The sequence below is a fragment of the Mobula birostris genome, chromosome 18, assembly GCF_030028105.1.
Source record: "Mobula birostris isolate sMobBir1 chromosome 18, sMobBir1.hap1, whole genome shotgun sequence".
Taxonomy (NCBI): Eukaryota; Metazoa; Chordata; class Chondrichthyes; order Myliobatiformes; family Myliobatidae; genus Mobula; species Mobula birostris.
In genome coordinates, this window is record NC_092387.1 from 68,418,486 (window position 1) to 68,437,964 (window position 19,479).

Consider the following 19,479-nt stretch of genomic DNA (forward strand, 5'->3'; position numbering starts at 1 on the left):
ACCTAGGAAAACACTTCCCAGTCTCCACCCAGCTAACACTTCCCAGTCTCCACCCAGCTAACACTTCCCAGTCTCCACCCAGGAAAACACTTCCCAGTCTCCACCCAGCTAACAGGAGCCACCTGCCATTCATTTCCAGCTCATCACCTGCAGCCTAGTTAAACCCAGTTCTCATCCACAAACTTTGTTGCCCATCCTCAGCTGGTTGCTGTTTGCCTTCAGTTACCTCATTGCCTTGTTGCGTTAGGTACCTGTTCTCTCTTGTTTGGCAGCCCGCCCGCCACCGTGGCTTGTTATTTTGCAGTTTATTAGTAAAGTGTTATTTCCTGCTGAATCGGCTTGGCTGCTCTGATTGTGTGTTAAACCTCTACATCTTCTGACACCAAAAGCTCCTCATGCAGCTCTTCCCAAATCCACACACTTCAGCAAATTGAACGTCTGCAGCAGCACCTCACAGCAACACTGCCACCTACAAATGGCATGTCAGTCAATATCTATGGGGGGTAATAAACAGTCAACATTTCAGGTCAAAACCCTTCATCAGAACTGCAAAGGAAGGGGGAAGAAGCCAGGAAAGGCTTCTTTACTAGCTTCTTTCCCTTCCTTTTGCAGTCCTGATGAAGTCTCTCAGCCCAGAATGTTGACTGTTTATTCCTCATAACTGGTGCTGCCTGACCTGCTGAGTTCCTCTGCACTTTGTGTTTCTCTGAACTTCCAGCATCTGTAGAGTCTCCTGTGTTTGAGTTCAAACAGTGTTTTTCCTTCATTGTCAGTGGATGAAAGTCATGGAATAGTTCAACATAAAAGCATTGGGGTGTAGATAGTCACCATCAATGTCCTGACAGCAAGTAGGGAAGGTAAAATATAGAGCCTTCCCTGTAAATACGGTTTGCAAGGAATGGATTTAAATATTGGATGGTTCCTCTAAATGAGCCTGAAATTAGAAAAACAGCTTTTGATGCTCCATGAATTTTTGTACAGAGATTATTACAATTCCCAGCATTGTTTTTATCAATGTGACTCCATTGTTGTGAACTCTTCAACCATTTTACTTCGCTTATTACGGCCTGGGGAGGCCATTAAGCCCTTCAGGTACATGAAGTCTGAATTCATTTCATTCCCTCTCCTTACTTCCCCAGAAATCCTGCAGATGATCCTCTCCTGTGCCTCCCACCTGTAGTGAGAGAAAGCCATTGTGGCCAATTAAACACACAGGATTCTGGGATGTAGAAGCAGACTGAGGTGCCAGGGAAACCCTGCAGTAACCTAAAGAACCTAATCCAAAAAAAAATCAACATATTACATAAACTTCCAAATAAGTTAAAACATTGAGTAACAGTTACAAAATTGCTCAGTTGGTCGGGCAACATCTAATAAACAGCCGCCATTTTCAGCCACAATCCTTCAGCAAGACTGGAAATGAAGGCAGCAGAAGGCAGAATAAGGTAGGGGGAGGGTGAAAATGTTAAACTGGCGGGTGAGAGGTAAGATTCTGCCCAACCTGCTGAGTTCCTCCAGCATCTTGTGGGTGCTGTTCAAGATTTCCTTCATTTGCTGATCTCTTGTCTCTCTAATTTAAAACATTCATCACGGTTATTTTGTTGACTATGTTTAATGCCAGTCAAAGAAAATAAGGACCAGAAAAATCCTGTTTTAAATGAACAAACCTCACAAATATTGGCTAAAGAAAGTGAAGAATAAGGGACCAGGTGTACAGTTGCAAATCACCCCCAGAAACCAGCAGAAAACCTGTGCTGCACAAATCTAATATTAACTAGTAAGCTGATGCCAAATGTGAAACACAAAAAACTGGAGAGGTAAAAAACAAAATACCAGGAGAACACAGTTGGTTAAGTAGCAAGTCCTAAGGAAGGGTCTCAACCCAAAATTTTGACAGTTCTTTCTTTTCACCCCTCCACCCCCCCCCCCCGCTTTACCCTCCCTCTAGAGGCTGCTCGGCCTGCTGAGTTCCTCCAGCAGTCTGTCTTTGGCTCCAAATGCCAGCAGCTTTGGAGTCAGAGTACAACTTCAGTCAGTAGTTGAAGAACACTTGGGAGGAATAGAGAAAAATAGAACATAGAAGAGTACAGCACAGGGACAGGCCCCTCAGCCCACAGTTGTGTTGAACCAATTAAATTGGTAACCAAATGGCCAACTAAACCAATCCCTACTGCCTACAGAATGTCCATACCCTTCCATTTTTCTCACATCCATGTGTCTATCTAAATGTCCCTACTATTTCTGCCTCTATCACCACCCCAGCAGTGCATTCCAGGCACCCACCACCCTCTGTGTAAAAAAAAATTGCCCCTCACATCTCCTTTGAAATTAACCCCTCTCACCTAAAATGCATGCATTTCAACCCTGGGAAAGGGGTACTGTCTCTCTACTCTATCTATGCCTCTCAATCTTATAAACCTCTATCAGATCTCCAATCAGGCTCCTCCCCTCCAGAGAAAACAACCCAGGTTTGTCCAACCTCTCGTGATAACACATGCCCTCTCATCCAGGCAGCATCTTGGTAAACCTCTTCTGCACCCTCTCCAAGGTCTTGGTCACTGACCGAAGAACACAATGGTAGAGTAGAGAAATTTCAGAAAGAAAATTCTTTTCCACACACTCAGCCAATTGTTTAAACTCTGTTTGATCTGGAATACTTTCTTCTTGTGTGAACATCTTTGCAATCAAATAAAGATCTTCAAAAGGCAATGCCTCAAAAAAGCGGCATCCATCATTAAGGACCCCCATCACCCGGGACATGCCCTCCTCTCATAGCTACCATCAAGGAGGAGGTACAGAAACAGGAAGATACACGCTCAAAAGCTTCTTCTCCACTGTCCTCAGAATTCTGAGCTGAAAATGAACCCATGTACTCTAACTCACTATTTTTTCCTTTTTACACTAGTTATTTAATTTCATATATATAATTTTTATTTATATATATGAACATACACATATGTAAAGAACATATATATAGTTCCTATTGTGATTTATAGCTTTTTATTATTATGTATTGCATTGTACTGCTACCACAAAACAACAAATTTCCCAACATACACCAGTGATATTACACTTGATTCTAAAATGGTTGTAAAATGCTTCAAATAAAGAAGAGTCTAAGTAATGAAATGAAGTGATTGGCAGTGAGGGGCATCAGGTTCAACAATGATATATTACTGACAGTGAGGTCGGAAGTGATATTCAATAAGGCAGAAAGGAACCACGTCCATGCTTTTACAGGGCTGCTGAACAAGCTTTATAGTATCCACCCATAGTGCGATCCTGCAGGATGCACAACATTTCCAAAGAATAGTATTTTAATGATTTGCAGCTGAGATGCTCAAAATTGATTGGGCAATTGATCAGATCCTAGTCAAATAACTTTAAAAGCTTTGGGATTCAAAATGGAATTCACAGCTCCAATGGAGTTGCAAAAACAACAGTTACGAGGATAAAATTGCCATGAATAAAACAGGTTAGTGTGCTGAGCACTTCGAGAGCACTGACTGTATGAACAGATCTGTGGGATGATTTAATTCTTCTCCTAATGCTTATTGTCCTGTTAAATAAATTGAGCCATCTCAATAGCTTTTTAATCTTTATTAATTTATTTTTTTAAAACAAAGAGGTTAAACCATGCATCATAAATACACAACCTTCCACCCCCTGTAATTGCACACTGCCTCAAACACCAGGCAAGAAATCCACGTTATCTGCTATGGCAATAGTCACTAGTGTCGCATCCTGAATTATTAAATCAGTACTTCGTGGTAATACATAATTTCTTATCAATTATTCATGCTAATGTGCGTGTAGTTTACTTAATTGTGTTATTGACGATCAAAAGTAATTTCCTGAAAATCCACAAGGACAGAAAATTTAATCAGTGTAACTACTTTTCGGATGCAATGCTGTTAAGTATTCTTAATTTGTTCAATCGTCATTTATTTATGCACCTTTCTGTTGGAAATACAAATTTAATCAAACAATTAAATATGAAAGTTAGGTTACAAGAACCCTGGATCATATCAAGTTGAATTTTATGCCAGTTAATCATATTTTAGAAGGAAATGGTATTAACTTGATTATTAAAGACTGGAATGCACAGTTTATTACAGCATATGGCAATTAATCTAAGACAGAGGCTATTTAAAGAAATTACAGTGGAATATTGCTCTGGAATTTAGAAATCTGATTCATGGTGTGCCCACTTGTACTTTCTTAGTAAAACACCCAATTAATTCAAATAAAGTAGCAACAATGAACATTTTTAAAAATTTAGGATCTTTACATTTTAATGTTTCATTCTTGTTTTCCCCTTAACTAAATGCAAGATATTTTCTTTCTAAAATCACACATTTTAATCGTATTTACAGCCCACAATACATAGAGCCCTGAAATATCTCACTCTTTGTAACTGTTATAGTATTCATATTTCATCAGAACTTCAAGTTAAAATTAACAGCATAAATTAAATTCATAAATCCTATTGCAGTGGAAAGTATACCAGAAATTGTGCTATTAATATTTTAAATGAATTCCTATTAACAGTTTATCCACTTAATAGAAATCTACTATATCATAATGACCTAGAAACTTGGATCGTACACCAACGGTCTCAGTTTGCAGAAGAACCACTCGCATATGCAAATTTATCAGTAATCTGCTGTTACTGTGTCCATTCACATTTGGTCGGTGATGACTTACCTGACAGGGATTATAACCTCCTTCCTGCATAGTGATCAGAGAATAGATAAAACTGCATGTGATCTGAGGAAACGCTTGGCGACATTCATCCACACCAAGACCACAGCCATTGCACAGCTATGCTAAAAAGTTCCTACCTTCCCATTAATCCAAGAGTTGAATGAACATGGTTAAAGGAAACAAAAGCAGGCAAACATTCTGCTGCAAAAGTTCAGAATCCCTCTATTTACATCTTTTGGCTTTGACTCAGGTAAGAACGTCTTAGCTTCTGTACAGTCGAAGTCACGGCTTGATGGTAGTGTAGATCCAGCATAGTCAGAACATTCACAAAGATGTCGTAAAGTGATCTCAAGTGTTGTCTCTACAGTTATGCTATTCATAGGTTCCTTTCACTCTCCATCTTTTCTTTGGGGAGGCTTGCCTTCTCCTGGTCGCCATCCAAGGCAGCCTTTGTTCCAATGGCGGGGCTGTTGTTGGATGGCGGAAGCAGGTTGGCAGACTGGAGCACAGCCTCGGAATGTTCACGCGCTTTCATCCGTAGCGCGGCCACGCTGGCCGTTCGATTACTCTGGCAGCCGTATGGTGGCAGGAAGGACAGGCCCATTGGGTCTGGTGTGCAACAGGAACACAGGGAGTTCCCTGAAATGAACACAAGTACATTAATAATGTTCCTTTGCATATGGAAATCATCAACACAAAAGATTCTGCAGATGCTGGAAACTCTGAGGAACAAACACACGATGCTAGATGAACTCAGCAGGCCAGGCAGCATCTATAGAGAAGAATAAACAGTCAACGTTTCAGTCTGAGACCATTCATCAGGACCATGATGAAGGGTCTTGGCCCAAAATGTCAACTGATTATTCCTCTCCAAAGATGCTGCCTGACCTGCTGACTTCCTCCAGCATTTTGTGTTAATATGGGAAGTTTAAAATTTACACAGTAATGTGGTTGGATAAGGTATCTTGAGACTGAAAAATGATGCATTCTAGTAATTCATGTTGTGCTTTGCATCCAGTTCAATAAATCTGAGAACAGTTCCAGGTTAGGCAATTTGACAACTCACTGTTTCTAATCATATTTTCCAACCCAAGACCAGCCAGATCAGTTGACGAGCTGCTATTTTAAGAAAATCAAAATCAAGTTTAATATCACAGACATTTACATGAAATTTGTTGTTTCATGGCAGCAGTACAGAACAATACATAAAAACTACCATAAATTACAATAGTAAATATACATATATAAAAATTAAATTAAATAGTGTGAAAGGACAGCAAAATAATGTGACATTATCTTAAAGTTTTGATGTACATGTGACAAATAAAGCTTATTATTTTAATCTTTAATGAAAAGGTATCTTACTAACAATTACCATAAATAAAAAATTAGTTGCATTATTGCACAGAGTACAGGTCACCGTTTGGTAACATTAAAACAGATGTTTCCTTTCTTTGTGAAATAATTAAAGGAATCACTGTTGCAAATCTGGTGGAAAGTGGCATGTTCTGCAAAAGTCATCAACACTTCACAACAATCTGCATTACTTCAGTCCAACCGAAAGTACTTTATCATAATCATCTGACAAGGATACCCTTCCATCAGTAATTATAGGATCAAGGATCAATGGGTTGAGTAATTAAGTCTGCCTCTGCTTCAATTAACAACATTTAAAAGCCATGCAGCTAAGTACATGGAGAGGGAAGCTCTAGATGGCTATGGAACATAAGCAGGTAGATGGGACTTGCTTGCTGGCATGGACAGGTTGGGTCGACTGGCCTGTTTCCATGCTGTATGACTCTAATACTTTGCATACCTGCATCAGTTCAAACAAAACTTCCTACCAGTTCCACAAAGTTAGGGAAGGAAATAAAGGAAACATGCTAACTAAAATTGTAATGAACACATAGGCAAGGTTTCTATTGAGCAAACCAGTGCACTATCCCAACTTTATTCCTGGGAAAGCTTAACATCCACTCTGCAAAGACCTTGCCCTGGAGTTGTGTTCTGATTGGTCAAGTCCTTGAATCATAGACTGTAGAAAAGTAGAAGCAGCATTGGGTCATTCAGCCTTCAAGCCTGCTCCTTTTTCATTCTATTCCGGAAGATCCTCTTTCATAATACCATACTTCTACTCTCTCTCTCTTTGGTCCTTTATGCTTTTTGTTTAGAAATACACACACAACACACACAGAACAGATACACACAGCACACACAGAGCAGTTACATACAACACCACACACAGAACACACATAATACCAAACACATAACACACAAAACACAAATACACACACAATACACAAAACGGAAATACACAGCAACACACATACAAATCACACACACAACAAATTGTAGATTACAAAAATAAAAAGCACTGTTGACTAGAAATTCACAGTCAAATGTGCTGCTACTCAGCTATAGCCCTGTTAGTGTGCTGTACTGTCCCATGTCCTATGCTCTATTGCTTTCTTAGATAAATCCTGTGATTTGGTCTCCATACATTTCTTTGGAGAATATTTCCACAGCTTCACCAACCTCTTATAAGCATTTTATCTCAGTTCCCTGTTCTGTCTCTCTGATACTTAACTCCAGATGATCCGCATTCAAGGGAAACATTCTCCCTGCAATAATGTGTTGAGCGTGTCTGAGTATTATACATTCCAATAAGAGTTCAGCCTCATTCTAGTAAACTCCAGTGAAGGCAAATCTGGTTGACCCATCACTTGTTATACCGCAGTCCTGCAATCTCAGGAATCAGTCTGGTGAACCAACAATGCCCTTCTCAGGCAGTATCTAAAAAGCCAAAACTGTGTCCCCCAGGTTCAATTTTTATAGTAGTTAATGCATTAATGACATGTCTGGCAGAGCAGTGGAGATAGTTTCCTTTGAGATTCTTTTGCTTCACTTCAGATTTCTAGTATAACATGTAAAACCGGTCTCTTTTGAAAAATTAATAAAAATACACAGTTACCTCAAGTATCTTTCAGAATTATACACAAATACTCTATCTTGCAGAGTTTATAAGCTAATATTTAATACAGAGGTACTTGGGAGTCCTAGTGCAGGATTGCCTAAAGGTTGACTTGCTTTGGCTGCAACTGTAACTTAGCGGTTAGCACAATTCTATTACGGCTTGGATCGTTGGAGTTTGAAGTTCAATTCTGGTGCCATCTCTAACAAGTCTCTGTATGTTCTCCCCATGGAATGTGTGGGTTTTCTCCGAGTCCTCCAGCTTCCTCCCACAATCTAAAGATATATGGGTTAGTAGGTTAATCGGTCACTGAACATTGTTCTGTGATTAGGTTAGCTTTAAATCGGGATTGTTGGAGGTTGCTGGGCAGTGCAGCTTGAAGGGCCAGAAGGGCCTACTCTGTGTTGTATCTCTAAACAAATAAATAAATTTGAGATGGTAGTAAGGAAGACAAATGCAATCTTAGCATTCATTTTGAGAGGACTACATTATAAAAGCAAGAATGTAATGCTGAGGCTTTATAAGGTATTGGTCTGACTATGTGTGAGTTTTTTTGGACTCCATATCTAAGAAAGGATCTGCTGGCATTGGAGAGGCTCTAGAGGAGGTTTATGAGAATAATCCCAGGAATGAAAGGGGAATAGTAGATGCTATGGGTCTGTACTCTCTGAAGAGAGTCTGGAGAAGGTTCACGAGGATGATTCCAGGAATGAAACAGTTAATGTAAGTAGGGTGTTTCATGGGCTTTGGACCTGCATTCACTGGAGATTAGAAGAATAAGGGGTGATCTCATTGAAGCCCACCGTATATTGAAAGACCAAGATAGAGTGCACGTAGTGAGGATGTTTCCTATAGTGGAGGAGTCTAGGACCAGAGGACACAGCCTCAGAATAGAGGGGAATCCATTTAGTATGGAACTGAGGAGGAATTTCTTTAGCCAGAGGGTGGTGAATCTGTGGAACTCGTTGGCACAGGTGACTGTGGAGGTCATGGCATTGGGTATATTTAAGGCAGAGGTTGATATGCTCTGATAGAGTCAGGACATGAAGGGACACGGGGAGAAGGCAAGAGACTGGGGCTGAGAGGGAAATGAATCAGCCATGATGAAATGGCACAGCAGACTCGAAGGGCCAAATGACCTAATTCTGCTCTGATATTTTATGGTCTTATGGACATTTAATAGATTAATGGTCATCTTCCTCAAAACTGAATTCTTTCCCACTGTGTATTGTCATTGGCAAATCTATAGTTTACTATATAGAATCCTCTGTCTCAGATCAAGTTGCACTAGATCAATTCCTTGGTACTGATAGACCACATATGAACAGTAAGAAGCATCACTTCAAACTTTAATGGCTACAATCAACTGGGTTTGAAAGAATTCTGGATTTTGATCTCAATTTATATATGCCTAAATTTCTATTAATAGAAAAAAGTAGGAAAGGTAAAATATCATTAAAAGGTCCAGGGATTAAAGGATTGCTTTGTACAGCAATGACTTTAGATGTCTGATCCCAGTTCACAAAGCTGATCAAATATGAGCAACACATACTTGATGCCACTTTGGTTACCTGACTTGCCATCTGCTCCTGTAAAACAATTGGCCGAGATTTCTGCAAGGGAACCTTGCTTTTATTTTATTTAGAAGTAGTGCCCAGAACACCCCTTATGGTCCAATGAGCCACACTCCTCAACAACCCACCTATTTAACCTTAGCCTAACCACAGGACAATTGACAATGACCAGTTAACCTACCAACCCATACATCTGTGAACTGTGGGAAGAAACTGCAGCATCCGAGGAAACTCACATGGTCATAGGGAGAACGTACAAACTTCTGATGGAGTATACCAGAATTGAACTCTGATGCCCCAGGCTGTAATAGCATTGTGCTAACAGCTACACCACCGTAGCTTTTCACTCAGATTCCTCAATGTCATTGATCTCATCTATTTCATTCCACTATTTGGTCCAGATTGGAAGGACATGTTTGGGCCCCTTGACCAAACATGTGCTTGGACTTTGAGCTCTGGAGATGCACAGAATATCATAGAAAATAGAGCATTACAGCACAGTACAGGATTTTAATCTTCTCCAAGGAATATCTAACCCTTCCCTCCTACATAACCCTAATGTTCCTAATGTGTCTGTCCCTACCATCACACTTGGCAGAGTGTTCCACGCACCCACCACTCTGTGTAAAGACTTACCTCTGACATCCTCCCCCTATATTTTCCTCCAATCACCTTAAAATGATGCACCCCCATCACCTTCTATCATACCATGTCCTTTTGTATGGTAAAATCATCAACTGCCCAGAAACAGTAATTTGCATTAAATTTATTTATAAATTGCTGTATGTTTCATAGTGCCACAATTCCAGAATGTGGATTTAATCAATTATTACTGAACACATTAAGGTATTTTTACTCATTTTAACAATTAGATGATATAATTTCATCTGGACTCTGAATCCTACTTAGTCCTGCTCATGTAAAATTTCAAAGTTTAAACTTCAAAGTAAATTAAAGTACATATATGTCACCATATACTACTCTGAGATTCATTTTCTTGTGGGCATTCACAGTAAATACCAAACGAAAGCACAATAGAATCATTGAAAAATGCTGAAAATCAAAAGCAACCAAAGTACAAAAGACAACAAATTGTGCAAATACAAGATAATAATAATACTAGTACATAAATAACTAATAAATATTGAGAAAGGAGGAGGTACAGAATCCTGAAAACACACACTCAACTTTTCAGGAACAGCTTCTTCCTCTCTGCCGTCAGACTTCTGAACTGACAATGAACCCGTCAACACTTCCTCAGTACCAGTTGGCTATATACCTATTGTCACATAGTTTTCATTATTATATATACATTGTACTGCTGCTGCAAAACAACAAATTTCACAACACATGCCAGCGATATTAAACAGGATTCCAATTCTGAACATGAGTTGTAAAGTCCTTGAAAGTGAGTGCATAGGTTGTGGAATCAGTTCAGTGTTGGGGTGGCTCAAACAACCTATTGGGGTTATCTGGAGAGAAATTTGCTTCGAATTTCCTGATCAGTTCTCTGTGGCGAAAGGGGCTTGAGGACCAAGTACTATCAGAGCTGTTCACCAACTCTCATGGTGACTGGAAGGAACAATGCCATTGTTGTGGGATACATATGCAATCTGTACAGCATTTCTGCCATGGACCCGACTGTGACCGATTTACAAATCTGTCCATACTTTAGCTTGAAGCTGAGGGTCTGTCGTGGATCTCCACGCTATAAACACGTCATTCATAGTAAACTCAAAACCCATATCAAACCTGGACCAACCGAGAAAATGCATGGTTTCCTTTGCTATCCACCAGCTAACTAGAACACGAGATAAAATGCCAAGTTTTACTCAAAGAAACACGCACAAAATGCTGGAGGAGCTCAGCAGGCACATCAGCATCCATGGAGAGTGGACGTTTCGGATGCTAACTCTTCATCGGGACTTTAATCATGACCTTCACCCATGCTTAACTTTAACCCAACCCCAATTTCTTCTGAATCTGTACCTGATGCATCCGTCCGATTCAAATATAATTATTTCTAAGCTTATTTGTTTCCGTCTCCAATAGATTCGTTAGTTTGTGGTATAAATATTGAAAGTGACAATAGTTTGTGAATGTTACAGTCCAGACATTAATTGATGCAATTCTCGCCTCCTTAATCACGCTCGATGTGATACCGGCACCTCTGTGCACGGATCAATAATTAAAACGGAATCAAATCAGTTATATTTCACGGGACTACCTCTCCAATCTGAGGCACAACCGCTCCACTACTCTCTGCTCAAATCTGCTAGGTGAGTACCTGGTGACAATTTTATTTCTAGCCGCATTTAATAATGTTTAAAATCACAGCTCGATTGGATCTGCAACAGGACGCAATGGTCGGGGTCTGTAAAACAGCACCGCGCCTGGAATTCCTTCTGAGCGAGGCTGTGAGGGCGCCGGTGCAATTACTGGCGCTGCCACCGACTTATCTTACCCCGAAAGGGTGGTGTGATGTCTCTACAGGGCATTGATGGGGTAAGTACAGGCGTGGAGTGGAGGAGTCCTACCGCCTGATGGAAATTTCTGTTTGAAGACCTCAGTGCAAATTGGAAACACAAAGATTCTGCAGATGTCGGAAATCTTGAGCAATGTACAAATTGCTGGAGGAACTCAGCAAATCAGCAACGTTTATGTAATTACATCTGCCGGCCTTTAACACTAGGGCGGGCATACCTTGCTTTCCCATCTAATGGCATTACTAGATTCTACGTCAGCATTTTCCTGAACTGGTCGCACGAGGTTGCCATAACGAGGGAAAAAATGTCAACCCTTGTCTTCTTCCATCATCAGGCGTAACTGGCCGAAGCCGGCTCCCCCGTCACTTGTGTTCAACCCCAACGGGCTAAAAGTCTCACTTAAGTATTCTCTCCATTGAGGGCGCTTGGGTCTCGGATACTGAGACGGGTTTGGCAGCAGGGGTCAGGGGTCAATTGATCTCCCTTTATGGGCTATGGGCAAGCTTAGGTAATTTCTAAAGTAAGTACGTGTTCGGCGCAGCATTGTGGGCCGAAGGGCCCGTATTGCGCTGTAAGTTTTCTATTTTTCTCTCCCGCCTTACTGTTGGCATCATCACAGCTTGGCCCATTTTCTCCCAGGGAGAAAATAGCCTCAGACTCGGGTTCCCTGTCGCTGGACTCCTGGGATGCAGGAGGGAGGACAGAAGTGCCATTTTTAATCAGGACTTTGGTGGTCCCGTTGGCTGAAAGTAGGTGGAGCAGTTTTCCATGCGGTGTAGCGTTAGGGTAATGTTTTACTACACCACCGATCAGGGTTCAATCCCCACCGCCGCCTGTAAGGAGTTTATACATTCTTCCCGTTTCCTCCGGGTACTCCCGTTTCCTCCCACGCTCCAAAGACGTGGGTTAGGGTTAGTAAGTTGTGGGCACGCTATGTTGGCGCCGGAAGCACGGTGACACTTGCGGGCTGCCCCCATCTCATCCTCAGACCGTGTTGATCGTTGACACAAACGATGCACTTCACTGTATGTTTTTGATGTTTCAATATGTATGTGACAAATAAAGGTCATCTTGCCTTTTATCGTTCCTGATGAACCCCTTGCATCTCGTTCTATCCCCAAGACTTACATAAGCGGTCGGAAACAGTGCACTCACCGACCTCACCCCACACCCCTATCCTTCCGGCTGGGAAGAAAAGGTGTACCTGTACATCTTCATTTGCGATCTACCGAGCGAACTGCAAACCAGACTCACCTTTTAACGATGCAACTTGGGTGAGAGCTTGGGCGTAGGTGGCGGTGTTGAGGAGAGTGGTAGGCAGACACGATGGGAAGAAGGGCCCGGCGGGACCGACCGCTCTGCTGAGGCTGAAAGAAACGCCAAGTTTAGCGGGACCATCACAGGCAGTTAAAACATCAGCAGTTCAAACGCGACAAGCAGACGCAAAATCGGTATCCCCTTACTTCTGTTGCATTTCTAAAGACTCCTTCTTGTTCCGGTTTTGCTCCATTTGAGAGGGAGAGTTGAGGTTTCTCATCGGCGGCGATCCTTCTCCCGAGATCTCTTTCCCCGTCTCCTGCTCCGCGCTCCCTCTCTCCGTCTTCCTCCATTTCGCTCGTCGGTTTTGGAACCACACCTGTCAATTCAAAGCTCGGGATGTGAGGTCAGGTTCGAGCACTCACTATTTGTGTTTTCCTGGCCTGATAATAAGTGGTCGGGTTATCGAATGGGGCTCTGACACTTCTGTTCAAAGTCAGGCCGAGCTCCCGAGGACACTGGTCGTGCTGTCAGTGAGTGTTCCCGCAAGGCGGCAACTACCTATCCGCCGCTCTGAGATTCTACAATCTGTTAACTAAGGTGAAGCACCAGGACCTTTCCCCCTTCCCAGATTTTCCTACTACCCTGATCCCTCCAACCCCTCCGCACTCAAAGACTGCCACCACCCGTTAGGAAGACCCCCCCCCCCCCGTGAAGGACAACATCGCCTTGGTAATGACCGCCCGATCAAAATGCAATAATGTTCAAGTTCAGATTTGTTTAAAAATTCATTGGGAGCTTGAGGAGTTTTGGTATGTCGCTAAAGCCACTCGCAAATTTCTAAAGATGTCCGATAGAGAGCATTCTAACTGTGTGGTATGCAGCCGACACTGCACAGGATCGGGGGGAAACTACAGAAAGTTGTTATCTCGGCCAGTTCCACGTGGGCACCAGCGTCAAGAACATCTTCAAAAGGTGATGCCTCAGAATGGCAGCATCCGTCAGGAAGGACCCCGTCACCAGGACGTGCCCTCTTCCTGTTGCCTTCATCAGGATCCTGGAGGCACAAAACTCAACGTTTGAGGAACAGCTTCTTCCACCCTTCCATCAGATTTCTGAATGGACAACGAACCCATGAACACTACCTCACTATTTTCCCTCTCTTTCTGCACTACTAATTTAATTTAATTTTATATATTTAATATATATATGCTCATTACAATTTATAGTTTTTATTATTCACTGTACTGCTGCCATAAAACAACAAATCTCACGACCTATGCCAGTGATATTAAACCTGATTCAGATTCTAATTTAAGCAACACACATCAAAGTTGCTGGTGAACGCAGCAGACCAATCAGCATCTGTAGGAAGAAGTGCAGTCGACGTTTCAGGCCGAGACCCTTCGTCTAGTCCTGACGAAGGGTCTTGGCCTGCAACGTCGACTGCACCTCTTCCTACAGATGCTGCTTGGTCTGCTGCGTTCACCAGCAACTTTGATGTGTGTTGCTTGAATTTCCAGCATCTGCAGAGTTCCTGTTGTTCAGATTCTAATTTAGTCCGTTTTGTTAAATTTGGTAGCGGACACTCGGTGAAGGGCGGACCCGACTCCCTGCCCCAATTATGCATGCGCGATTGAAATTTCTCTGTTAGCTTCACGACGATATTAATGACTTTATAATCACGTAAACTTGGGTCAGTTAAGTGTGGACCAGATGCAGATAACTTCTTGCATCATAATTGACTGAAGGTCGTTGGCTATAACAATATTTAATTGAGCAATTTTTCATTATCATATTTTAATGACTTTCCACTGACAGTCCGCTACAAAGTCACATGCATGATGAAGTCGTTTATATCCTATTTAGTGATTGTTTGACAACATCAGCTTCGATTAAGGCTGGGCTTTCTAACACATTAATCATATTTTAGTGGTCTACGGATTCCACGTCCCAGATTTTTTTTTTATTGGCTTTGTTTTCCGAGTTCTCTTTTGTCTCAAGAAAATAAAAAGACGATTGAAAATCTCAGGCTCCGGTTTACAGAGTAATTGTCTCCACTTGCTATCTCACCCCTGCACCTTCCCGCACAAAGTCGTGAGCTGCCCGTCCTCAATGCCCCTAATTGCTACATTTATCTTAATTTGCAGTTTCTCTTTAGGCAGGAGGGGAGCAGGCGACGGTGAAGAAGCACTTTAAACACACCTAAAATAGGGTTCCATTGAAAAATAACAATACGCCTCCAAGTGAACGTCGAATCATGTCTAGATTTAATAAGCAGGAGCCCTTAATCCGTTTAAAGAAGAATCATATGTTTACAAAGCCTAATTCAGAGCAGCGAATTCCATTATCGCGTTGCGTTCATTCACTTTACAACGATAGAATCGTGACCCAGTGACAAACTGTTATAATTCTTGCAATTACCATAGATCTCACCTACAACAGACTTCATAACTGCATGTCTGTGCAATCCTTTATTAAACACGGGGTGAGTTTTTTTAAGCCGGCTCTTTGTGTTAAATTACATGCAGCCAGATAATTCAAAAATTCCACTGACAGCGCGGTTTCCAGCTCTTATTCAGCGTAGAACACAGAACATTACAGCACAGGAACAGCCCTTCGGACTACAATGTTGTGCCGAACTAATTAAATTAGTAAATAAATGGCCATCTAAACTTATCCCTTCTGCTTGCACAATGTCCACATCCTTCCATTTTCCTCACATTCACGTGACTGTATAAACGTCTCTAAAAAGTCCCTAATGTATCTGCCTCTAACACCACCCCAGGCAGCGTGTTCCAGACACCCACCAATATGTATAAAAAAATTTGCCCCTCATATCTCCTTTGAAATTACCCCTCTCGCCTTTAATGGATGCCCTCTGGTATTAGACATTTCAACCCCGGGAAAAAGATACTCTATCTATGCCTCTGATAATCTTATAAACCTCTATCAGCTCTCCCCTCAGCCTCCGACACTCCAGACAAAACGACGCAAGTTTGTCCAGCCTCTCGTCACAGCGCACGCTCTCTAATCCAGGCAGCGGCTTGTTAAACCTCTTCTGCACCCTCTCTTTTTCACAAAGGACAAAAATCAGTTTGCTCTCACAATATAGGAGAGAGTTTGGGACTTTTTTTTCCAAGGCAAGGAAATGGATGTGCATTGATGTAATTTAGTGCCTTAGAGACACGGACAAATTAGTGTAGAACATTATCACTAGTTAATTATGAATGACCGATTAATCAACCTAATCTAATATTCCACATTATGTTGACGTTATTAAAGTGCATCACATAAATGACAGATAGTCTTTCATTGCTATATCTACAGCCAGATATGCACTTTACACTGACAATATCAAAAGGTCTGAGCTGTCCTTCAAAGCCCGTTTACCTGGACTCGTGCTTCGGTCAGATTTATCTTCATTGCGAGTTCCTCCCTGGTGAATACGTCTGGATAGTGTGTCTGTGCAAAGACGGCTTCTAAAGCTTCTAACTGGAATAGAGTGAGAGAATGCACCTTTTTAATAAGCAAATCTCCCTATAAATCAGCGACAATACCGTGATTCGGGATTTGCCCCGTTAGATTGCGATTTGAAACGAATGTTCAAAGTGTCATCAAATTTCTCACACTTTGGAAATAGTCAGATTTCCATAAAACCATGAGATAGGAGCAGAATTAGGCCATTCGGCCCATGGAGTTTGCTCCGTCATTCCACCACGGCTGATTTATTATCCCTCTCAACCCAATTTTCCTATCTTCGCCCCGTAACCTTTGACGCCCTGATTAATCAAGAACCTACCAACCTCCGCTTTAAATATACCCAATGACTTGGCTTCCACAGCCGTTTGTGGCAATGAATTCCGCAGAATTTCAATGATATCTTTTTATTTCGACGAATTGCTTCAGGCCTTAGTTCACCCTCTTGTCAACCGATTTCGTTTGCGAGAAACATCATAGTTAAATTTGCAACCATCCGAAAATCGGTTTGATTTGAAGGAAAGTTTTGACCATCGAGAGAGCCCCGTGAACAATATTACACAGCTTGTTTGTACTTTAATCGCGTCTCACGAGCAGGTCTCCCGCGGCGGGCCGACCTGCTGAAGGGTGAACGTTGTCCGGTTCCGACGCTGCTTTCTGCGGAGAAACCCGTCATCGAAATCGCCGGCGCTGTGACCTCCAAAGCCGCTGGAATTCACTGAGAAAGAAGAAGCATAACCTTTACCAACTTGAACATGGAGGAAAGCTTGATCGGCTATTTAAGAGAGAGGGGGGAAACTCCACTGTATCCCTTGGGAAAGTAAGATCAGCTTTTAAAATCGCATTTTTAAATCCCGTATTTGCTTGTTCAGATTGTGGTTCAGTTAGGTAACAGTTACAGGAGACAATCCCCGCGGGCCAGTGAACTGGGTAGGGGGTCTCTCGCCTAGAAAATATTCTGCTTAGTTTTGATTTGCAAATGACAGATCCTCAATAAAACACAGACATTAAAAATATCCATCAAGAATGCACATTGATGAGATTAGCAAAAACTGTTTTTCGCAAAACAATTCTCCCAAATCTCTCGGCAATGATCTTCAGTTCTAATCGGAACGTTACCTCCAGCACTTGGACAGGGAGTGAAAACTTTCAATAAATCTATTCCCCCCACCCCACCCCGTGTATTATGTGTTTGCAAAACAACATAAAAGATTCATGCGGGCCGTTTGGCAAAGAGGGTTGAGCGCGACCACATGTTAAGGCGTTGATTCGAAGCATGACACCGAACATCTGCGATGGTAAGAGCCTAATTTAACCCCCGGGCGAAAGGGAAGGCTCGCTTATAGCCGCAGAGGCATGAAGGAAGCAGGTGGCCCGCTTCGCGTCGGATCAGGGCGAGCACCGAACACGGGCCGCGCGAGGGGCACTCGCCTTAAGAGGATATCCGTCATTACACAGAGATTCAATAATTCTGTAAAACATAAATAATTAACAGCAAACCTTTAAGATTGTGCAGAACAAAATCAGATCAGATACACACAGGATATGATGAGGCACACTCACTATTCATTTAACTCGTTAGTTAGCGGCCGCATTTGACTCTCGCCAGAGTTGTTCCGTTAAAAGATGCGCTCAGTTAGGCTATGGCACCGGCACCGCACCTTCGCACATCGCCCAGGTGCGGAAAACCGCGGACTATCCGACATGAAAAATCTAAGTAAAGAAACGTTCTAATGGAATACATGGATTTGAACCTTCGTTATAAAGTACGAAAATTCCGTTATTACTATAACACAATTATTACTCTATTTCCATGGCCATTGGCAGGCGATGTTTTTTGGCAATTAAATATGTTCAGTTGGATCCTCGCCGTACCGCACACGGTTAATTTACGCCAAGTTACAGGCACGGGTTTCAGAACCGGCCGAACATACTTACAGGAATTAGTCCGGCAACACTCCCCATCTAACTGCGGCGGGCAGTGGAAGTAAAACATCGTGTAACACCAGAGGACTCGGCAAAAATTTGTTTTGTATCTGAGAAGAGGAAAAAAATTAATAATTTTAATAATGAGAATAAGAATAATCTCCAGCTGGTTTCCACCATAAAGTTTCCGTCTGCGAGAAGAAGATGGGAGGCCCGAGCGCCTTCTGCCACAGTCAGGGGAACAGAAGCAAGTGACCGGTACCTGGATCCGGCTGAGGGTGTGGGGCGGTGTGGGGGAGGTTGCGAACCCTTCCCGGCAGCGAGTGGCCAACCCTCAGCGAGCGACTGACCAGCTGCCGCTATCTGTCTGCGGCAGACTCTGCCTTTATAATCTCACGCATAATTGGGTTTAATCTAATTATTTCCAGCATTGTCTTCGGTGAGTAACTTAGATAGGCCCTTTGGGCTTTGCTAAAATGCGCACGTGGTCTGGAACGTCATTTCTCAACAGCACCCATTTGCAGAAGGGAGTCCGCATCTCCGAAAACGTGCACCCTCTCGCTCCATCGTTCCTCCCGGCTGTAACACCTTCCCCACACGACGGAGATGAGACGATTTCTCGTGAGAGTCACCCCTATCACAGCGCTCCACTCTCACCGCCCAGCGAAACACCCCGGCGACCCGCTGCTGCGAGCGCCGCGCACAAGCCGCGGTTTGGATGCTGTCACATCGCTACCTCTTTCAGATACTCACAGCAAGGGGTGCATCGATTTACGCCGCTTCCTTCAGTAAATGATGTGCAGGGGACGCTATGATATTATTTCTAAAACGCATTAGAGTCTGGAGCAGACACCGCGCGGTTCCCGCCTCCTGCAATTTGCGCTTTAAGCACTCGCTAAAAATTTCAAGTCGAGGCGCGGGACTGGGCTAAATCATATAAACTGCAAAAAATGCAAGTATAATGGCGCACAATTGGTTCTGTAATAGCATTACGCAAAGATAATAGCCCGTTAGAGCCCCCTGCACTATTAAGCATTTCCCTAGCGTAAAGCCTTGATGATATTAGGGGGGAATATAA

The 19,479-nt window shown here is 42.5% G+C and overlaps 1 protein-coding gene across 1 annotated transcript; it reads right to left on the reverse strand.

Annotated features, from left to right (window-relative positions):
• Positions 1 to 5,083: 5,083 nt before the first annotated feature.
• drgx (dorsal root ganglia homeobox) lies at positions 5,084 to 18,471 on the reverse strand. The gene is made up of 6 exons (XM_072282055.1): positions 18,434 to 18,471; positions 17,093 to 17,183; positions 16,389 to 16,490; positions 13,202 to 13,374; positions 12,993 to 13,105; positions 5,084 to 5,346 (listed from the first exon to the last, which is right to left on the reverse strand). The coding sequence occupies exons 1-6, from the start codon at positions 18,469 to 18,471 to the stop codon at positions 5,084 to 5,086; spliced, it is 780 nt and encodes a 259-aa protein (XP_072138156.1).
• Positions 18,472 to 19,479: the final 1,008 nt, after the last annotated feature.